Source organism: Cariama cristata, unplaced genomic scaffold (assembly GCF_000690535.1).
Source record: "Cariama cristata isolate BGI_N322 unplaced genomic scaffold, ASM69053v1 scaffold21569, whole genome shotgun sequence".
NCBI lineage: Eukaryota > Metazoa > Chordata > Aves > Cariamiformes > Cariamidae > Cariama > Cariama cristata.
The window spans coordinates 12,877-21,824 of record NW_009634357.1 but is presented as its reverse complement, the minus strand read 5'-3'; the positions used below and the strand labels follow the sequence as shown (position 1 = coordinate 21,824).

General features: G+C 39.3%; 1 protein-coding gene across 1 annotated transcript in view; it reads right to left on the bottom strand.

Moving 5' to 3' along the window:
• GRHL2 (grainyhead-like 2 (Drosophila)) overlaps positions 1 to 8,948 on the bottom strand; it is a gene marked incomplete at both ends in the record, with an annotated part of 28,739 nt that overhangs the window by 18,610 nt on the left and 1,181 nt on the right. The window contains 3 exons of the mRNA XM_009707126.1: positions 2,266 to 2,318; positions 4,956 to 5,340; positions 6,889 to 6,956. Coding sequence (XP_009705428.1) covers positions 2,266 to 2,318; positions 4,956 to 5,340; positions 6,889 to 6,956 — 506 coding nt within the window. The remainder of the gene's footprint in view (positions 1 to 2,265; positions 2,319 to 4,955; positions 5,341 to 6,888; positions 6,957 to 8,948) is intronic.

The window sequence follows — 8,948 nt, the reverse complement described above, 5'->3', positions numbered from 1 at the left end:
GGGGGGGGGTAATCACTAAAATGCATGAACAATAATAACGTTTAAATCGTCACTTGAAGAGAAGCTAGAAGAAAAAAAAATAACCTGATCCACTGTCTTTCCGTCCAAAAGAAGAAGCTTCAGACCGTTCAGTATCAATTATTTAGTTTAGTATCAATCATTCATTCAAATGAAGGCAATTTCTAAGTGTTTCTTATATTATAAACAGGAATCCAGTCAAGTTCCTTAAAAGTTACAAATCAAAGCAAAACTAAGGTAAAAAGCAAACACTAACCTATACCTATCCAACTCACTGACGGCAGCACCAGCACTTCCCAACAATGCAGTTGCTGCAGACATGAGGACTCTCACGCAGACCAGGAAGACAGCACGAAGGGGAGTGTGGTCCCCTTTGCTGCCACCCACCATGGTGTGCGCTGCCGCAGTCCCCCTGTCCTGTGTCCAAGGGGGACAGAGGCTGTGTCAACACTGGCAAGCGGTGTCCATCCAAGCAGAATGGAAGAGCAGAATCACTGGTGCTGCAGAGCCACCACCTATCCTGCTGCATATGCTTGTCCTATGTACTGTCTGCCCATTAGCGGTGGGGGCACATCCTCTGATTTAGTGTCACACGAAGGGACTGCAGGTTGCGTGCTGCAAGACTGTTGCATGACACATACCAAAGCACGTCAAGAGCCCTGGGAGATGCAACTCAAAACCTTCCAACAGACAGAAGGCCTAACAAGGATATGCGATGAGAAGAGTTTAGGATGAACTGAAGTCAGATACAGAATGTCTTAACAGAGCTACCTACAGTCTGCCACGGTCTGGTCTTCCGTTTCCTAGCATTCTGGATGTTTCAGAAAGACGTCAAAAAATGTAAATCCCAGACACAATGTACCTGGCCAATTCTGCAGCCTCTGTGTGGTGCCACTTGGGAATTTTCTTCTTGTTCCCAGCTGGCAATCAAAGTGTGCCCTATAGCAGGAGGATTACTATCACCCTTAAAACTTATTGCAGTCACTCAAATGATTATAACACTACTCTGAATCTCACCATGAGTCTTAACTAAAGTTCCATGTAGTCATTAAGGGATCTTCTATCAGGCTTCCAATTACTTTCATATTCACCACTTCTTTTTTTCAACCTGAAGCTTTCATTTCTGAGTACCTATCGCTTCCAGGTAACTCCCAGGAAAGGTGTATTTGTTTTTTCTTAGTGTGCATTTTGAGGTTTCATTCTAATGTGGACCTGGACGATAGCATGAAAGACTTAATGTCCGAGAACCATTTAATGATGCCAATGCTTCAGGATTCAATTTTATAAATATCCAGCATAGTAAGTGAGCAGTCTTTGCTAAATACCCATTTCATACATACTGCCTATATGATGACTCAGTTCTGAGCTCACTGCAGTTAATGATTGTTTTAATATTCCTCAGAAAAAAGATCAAGCTGTGAGGAACCTCCACTACAGAAGCAGTCATATGCCTTCTTCAGGAAAAATATGTATGCATGTTCCTGTTTCTAAAGTGAGAGTAATCTCTCAGATATAAACAGAACTATTCAAAAGCATGAAATGAAGCATCAGCTTACAAATTTTACTCTTCAGAGTCTTTATTAGTCAAAGTGACTATGCAGCGTTTGCCCATTCTACACATGCATTTTTTGTCCTTAGCAAGGAGGACGCTACTTCCTCCAAAGTTGAATTTTTGAAACTTTTTAAAAAACTTTTCGGAATTCTAAGGATTTTTTTACATGGTTTGTAATAGGTACTTCATTTATGTTATTTCCACAACAAACAGTGTAAAAAGACAGAGGGTTTCTCAGAAAACTTACTAGGTGTAACTAGAAAAAACAGAAGGGAAAAAATAAAGATGGGAATTCCGTAAGGTTGGTGGAGCCAGTTCAACCATCGTGGACATCTGACTTGTGCTTCCTGCCTTACTGAAAGGTGGGGAAGATTTTCCATGACCTGGCAGTCAAAGCTGTGCCCTGTTACCTGGGGGACCTCTCTTAACAGTTTTCATCTCACATATCTCCAGGGGGCTTCAGAGGAGTTACTAACTTAAAACAATGCTGAGGGAAGATAATAGACGAAGATATAAACTAGTCAGATATGAAAGCTAACATGCACAGAAGGGGAGAGCAATGCTGGGCAGCATCAAGGGAGCCCTGCAACTGCCCCAGGGTGCTGAAAAGGAGAGTGGGAAGCAGATACAGGCAGCCTCTCCTCAGTACATTTCTACATGATGCCAGTCAACGCATTTCAAAGCTTATGCCTTACCTTGTTTGTTCATAAATATATTCTTCAGCCCCCACTGACACACTGCGATACTTCTGAAAAACAAAAACAATTAAATATAGTTTGATACAATCAAAATACAAATACCAACAAAAGTAGAATTACGTTTATTTAAGAAGATTATGACCCCTCAGAAAAAAACATCAACCATTTAAAACTCAAAATCCCTAAAAATTGGAGTGGATCCTACATGGTCTTTACACTAAAATTGACAGAAATAATTCATTTATGTCAAGCTTGTAAAGTTTTTCGTAACCTAATTGCTACAGGAACGTAGCTGAAAAACATCTTCTGCCTTATTAAACTCCTTGCCAACACATTAATATATTCTAAAACAAGCCTGTAAAAATATATCCCACCTCAAAGATAAGTAGATTTTCATACGAAATCATAGTTTTCCTAGAGACTTCACTTTTTGTTTTGTTTTGCTTTATTTAAAAATGTGTGCGGTCAGCAGTCCTTAAGGCCTACAATGAAATGCTAACAAAAATTTAGATTGCTATACTGTCTATTTTGAACAGGAGTGGTGACGCAGGCTAAGAGAGTATTTTGCCTTCCATATAAGATTCTGTTTGAGCAAAATGCACACTTTACCAGATGGAGACCTGCAGTCACTCTTTAAAAAATGAAAACACATCTATCAACAAAAAAAAAAATTGCATCAAGAAATGAAATTCTGAGAAAATGAAATCTTTTTGCACAGACTAAGCAAGGATTTGTACTCCATCTTCTTGAGCAAACAAGCCTGTCCGTACTCTACTATGTAAGCCTTGCTGCTGCTTCTTGGCTCGCCTCTTGCCTGAAACATGTTTTTGCTGATGTCTCTCCGATTCACTGATGCATGATTACATTTACTCTCCAGGATTTCTTTTCTGATCGCCAGTTAGCAATTAAAAGCTGGTTTGTTTCCAGAAGTGTGAAGTCAGGCAATTTTGAAAACAGTTTTTAATTTTATCTTAGGCACAACTGTGCCACAACAAATATCCAGTCAGATACTAGTTAAGTGCAAAGGTATTATGTACCAGTTAGGAATATTGCCTGAAGATCAAAAGTCAAGGATCCATGAGCAGTAGAATAGATAAGCTAACTACTCTTAGGAAATTTAACATCTGAGGGGCATTACAATAAAGATGGCCCCGGATTAACATGCTAGTCATATTCAATATGAAGGCCAGAGGTTGACATGGTCAAAAACATTTAATTTACTTACCACAGACTGCAGAGAAAGCCTAGATGACAAGTATTGTACCCCATTATTAAACAATCATCTTAAAAAACATGCAACAAAATATTACTATCTAACAAAATTATAGATGTAAATTTTCTTTTTACCTCCAAGTTAAGCAACTTTGCACATTCAACAGCACTTTGCACAGTGCAGACTGGCTGTTGAGGTAGCTCTCAGCCATGCGTCCCACAACAAACCAAGGTAATGGAATCACTCAGCTACAGCACGCCAGGGAAAACCACGGGTACAGTACCACCAAACTCACATACACAGCCATTTACCAGTAACAGTGAAAAATGGCTGAAATTATGTGATTTGATAATGCAGAGCAGTGTTTCTAATCCAAAGTTTGATCTCACTGATTTTTCAATGGCAAGCTAGATTTCTTCATTAATTACTCATTTAGATGACCTAAATGCGTTCTATATCTGAAAATGGACTTCACCTCCAGACGTCTGGATCTACCATGCTTGTGTGGAGACAATTTACTTTTCTATAATACACATATACACAGTAAATTTCTTACATATTCAGTCAGAGTAACTCGGCCTTAACGTAGCTTGTCTTGTACTTTTGTTACATTTTCATAGAGTTGGAGGAGAAAAATCCAAGGAGAGTTTTACCACCTAATATCTGTAATTACTTGCAGGGGTACTGTCAGTTTTAAATAATTTTTACCTTTCTACCCTTCTGGCTTGTTTGCTTTACTCTGCAGCAGGCAAAAGCAGCCAGAGGGTACTCACCATATTAAAGCTGACTGTGTAATTACTTTGCCTCAACATAACTGTAACATAGTTACAAGGTAGCTCCTTGTCTCCCTTCTCCTCTTCATTCCCCTACGCATACATGCACCAAGTCTTTCCCCACCTGTTAACTTCTCCATTCCCCTCTAGTCACCTAATTCTACTACTTCTTCTCACTTGACCATGTTGCAGAGTAGAGCTTAGTGCAACAGATAGCTTCTGAAAAAATTACTTGGGTTTATCCAGCAGCAGAGGCCGACACTGCTCATTTGGGCATTCAGAAGAACATTAAGAATTTCCCAGTTACAAAGTAGCTGCTATTTCTTACTGTTATGAATAGGTCTGAAGACAGACCTTGTTAACGGGAAACAAATCTTCTTTTAGAATGGCAACTATCCTCTACTTGATACAATATCCCAGAAGACAAAAGATGAGTATGTATTATTCTCAGAGTTTCCAATAAACAACTTTAAAACTGTCTTCTGAAATGCCTCATGATGCTCCCCTATAATCAGAGGGCAGACTGACAGGAACATGGCAAGGAGCAGAGATGAATTTGTTGAAACAAGCATCACTGTTCTTCTAATGGCTGTTGTGGACAGCTCAAATCTCCTTACCTTGTTTACAAGCTCAAATCTCCTTATCTTGTTTACAGCTTTTTATTGAGTTCTTAGATGCTAATTTGAGGTGAAAAAACTTACTTCTGTTGCTCCGTCTTTGAAGGTGTCACTGTAGGTACTGTCGGGAGTACTGCGCTGGTCATCTTTGAGATAATTTGTGTGGGGAGCAATGTTGGACACTTCGTATGGTTCAAAGATAACCCCTCGGTGCTCCTCATTTTCTCCTCTTGCATAGTGTGCTTGTGGCGTCATAAAAACAGGGGTGAACTCCTCCGCTTTAACCACAGTTACTCCAGTCCCCGTGATGGGTGTCGAGCTCCCAGACACATTTGTGTTGTATTCCCTTTTGGATGACTCCAAAGGATCTTGATTCAAGGAAAGGTTGACTGGCACCGTCTTCAGGACTTGAACGCGGTTCTCTCCTCCACTTAAATTACTCTGACCTTCTGTGGTATTAAGACAATTTCTGTGAGACAAAACCAAAAAATGTTATGAACTGTCCTAATAGAGTAAATCTCCTCCTTAAATAGCTTAATGTTCTTAGATGGCAGGGAAGAAGACCTTTCAACTCCGAGTAGTCATTGCCATAAGAAGCGGTACATTAACAAAATACTAGGCAAAAGACATTGTGAGGCAAGCAGAGAGGTCCAGAGCTCTTTAATAGCGAGGGAAAGATAATACATTTGATTTGACCTATAATTGGTACAATTTCTTACAACAAATTCTGGGTATCCAGGGTTGCTTTTGCCTTGGCTTATAATTTGGATGCAAAAATCAATCCACCAGTGCAACAGCCTTTAGGCACAAAATAAGCATAAAGAGTAAGGCGAGGTATGGATTACTCACAGTAGATAATTTGCATGTGAAATAGGCAGAATATCAACTGCAAAATTAATACGCTGACCCATGCTCTTTCAGGCTGTTGACAGGCCGCTCCTGTTTGTGTAACTCTGGTACCAATGCTCTTCTGAAGGAGCAAGCCCAGGAATCCCATTGTATCAGAGTAGATCACTAACTATAGCAGCTGCAAGGTAACCTCCAGCAGCATTCCCACGTCTACCCGTGGTGCTGTTGAAAGCAATCTGATTGCTGACAGTAGTTGCACTGACATAAAATTGTGAACTCATAAAATTTTTAGTAGGTGTAACACACTGCTTTGTTTTCAACCCAGGAGATATGTTGCGACATTACAGTTCCTCTCTCTTGGATTTCTACTGAAGGCCAGTTTTGTCAATCACACTCAACTTAGGAATTTCTCTGGTGTTCACAGAAGAAAAACTGTCCCTCAAAAAAAGTTTCATATTCTCTTCTGAAATGGTGAAATGTACACCTTAAACACCCCATGGAGACTACCTAAGGCTGTCCCAAATTAGCTACATTGAAATAAACCTTGTGTAGCTTCTCTCCACTATAATTTTACATGAAGATACCTTCCTATGTGTAAAAACTTAGTTCTTTCTACATAAATACACACTCTCTCTTGTCCACAAGTCTTAATAAAGGCAGGAGTCGGCTTCCTCTGACTCTTCAGGTCACTTTTAGCCTACAGAAGGCGGCTGAAATCTGAGAGAAGTGAGAAAAACATTCTGAGTGAATTATTTTAACAGTTACTTTATTTGCTTCTGGGCAGACCCTACGTTATGTTAAATAAAACTGTATAAATCAGGTTACTGAGCCCAAACTACTCACTTTTTGCTGTAGAAGAAAACTGAAAAAAAAGTAGCCAATAGCCAACTGTCAATTTAATCTGATTTTACTAATCTCAGCAGCAGCAAAACTACAAAACAGAAATTGTGAAACTTCCTGTACTTTGCAAATCATATGTCTAATAATACTGTTCAATTTTTTCTAATAAATTAAAAGTAAAAAGGAGTAAAGTTTGCTTCCCAAAGCAGCCTTCACTCTTTTATCTTTTGAAAGAAAACCATAAATCCTCAGGCTATCATAGTTCCTTCAGTTCACAACTGATCAACACTGTTAGTAGCTGGGTGTATGATTTTGAATAATACTGTACCTTTTATCTTGGTCTTCTTGATTATCACTCACTTTGTTAACAGACAACAGCCTTTTATCTCTGGGAACCTGAGAACAACACCAGGCACGGGGTCAGGTAAATGCAACTGTCAGGTATTTGCAGCTTCAGACTGCTCTACTGCAACAACTAGAAAAATGTCACCATATCAGTGTTGTCTAGTTCACAGATGCCAGGAGCTGTTTTTCTTTGGGAGACTGTTTGTGAACACAAAGATAATTTCCAAAGGGAAAAAATGTAGGGATTATTCTCTTTTCTAGTTCTTGGGCACACTGGTCTGGAGCAAAGCACTCTTCTATACATCCTTATCTTTGGAATATCAAGCTAGGCCAAGCTATCTCAAAATCAAAGCTTATATTCCCAAACACACACACACACTTTTCCCTGAATAATAAAAGATGAGAAGGAAAACATGATTATTGCATGGAAACCCTTTTAGCTCAGAGGAAAAAGTGTTTTCACTTAAACTACAAGTACCAGCTATGTCCTCCTGTTATAGAGCAGTCTGTAAGGTGCAGGACTCATACATAGGGGAAGTTTGTGAATCCTTCCCTTTCCTAGCATGGGGACAGGTCAGGGCATGCTGGCACATCATCACAGAACATTGACTTCTGCTTAGCTGAGTGCACCAACAGCCATGAGAAGTAAAAATCCAGCCAAATCTGGCCCCTCAACAGACTCAGAATTGCCACTAAGTGACTTACAAGATTTGTCTTCCCACACATTAGTTTCCTGACACCAGCATAGATATGAAATCACCAAGGACAAATTTGCTGCCATGACTGTATTTTTCTTTTCTTGCTGAACCAGCAATTTGGGAGCTAAAACTTCGAATTTGTCTTTTACAAAAAAAGGTATATCCACTCCATCACAGCAGTTAACTCAGGATTAAAGAGCAAGAATAGACCTAAGAATGGCCTAAAGCTGTGCCTTTTATCTTTAAATACTTTAAAGATATATCAGGAATATATCTGAATTTAGAGGAAAAACAATACTACAGGACACTGCATTAGCCAAGGTTAACATCAGCTATATCTGCAAGACAGCAAAAGAGTCAGAGAGTGCTAGCCAGATACAGACATCCTCTTTCCCCATAAGTGTCCTGCTGGTTAAAAAAACCTCCATCATATTTTAGAAGTGGGATACAAGCCACAGTTTGCACATGTTCATTCCCCTGTTACGATCATCTATTTATCCCTGAAGGTGGGTCTGTATTTAGGTAAATATCACCACAAGAAAAAGGAGAAGGGAAAAAAAAAAATTAAGTTCAAGTGATTCCTACTGACTGGAAGAAGTACTTCAAAAAAAAAAATTACCCAGCATGTCAGAACAAACGAGCCAGATGATAAAGAAGGGCACTTCAAAAGAGTCTGGTGCACTAGAAGTCCTCCTCTATGCTTCCACATTACAGCACAGAGGTTTAAGTTAAGTTTTAAGTTCTTGTTTGAGAGCATCAACAAGAGGTATCCTTTTCTCCCAGTTTAAAACAGAAATAGTTATGACTGAATGCTGGAAATGGCTTTGAGATTAACACAGCTTGTTCCATCTGAACCCCAAGTCTTTTGCAACTACCTGGAACAAGGAACAGACATGTCTCTTAGAACACAGTTTTGAGGAGGAAAAGAGCTGTTCTCCAGTTTTATTTTAAAAACCCAACAGATCAATGAACTGCTATATACAAAGGTATTACTAAGACAGAAGCCAACAGTCCAGATGCTCATACACATCCTGAATTTTATATTGCATAAAATTCAGACTCTGGCACTGTGGTAACTGTCAAGTAGAGAAAAGGAAGGACCTTTCTTCTGTCTCATTAGGAAAAGCTTTTCTCTACTGACACCACCACACAAAAGCAAGGAACATCTCTTGAAATGTTATCAGTAAAGTAATTAAAACAGTAACCATAAGGTTGGTATATGGCATCTTGCCTCCAACCCCTTCTCCTAAACACTCATTTAATGAACGTAGCAGAGACTAAAAAGAGCAGCCAATTCTCTACAAGCATTCATACTAATAAATGCTAAAAGCAAAAGGTTTTTAAT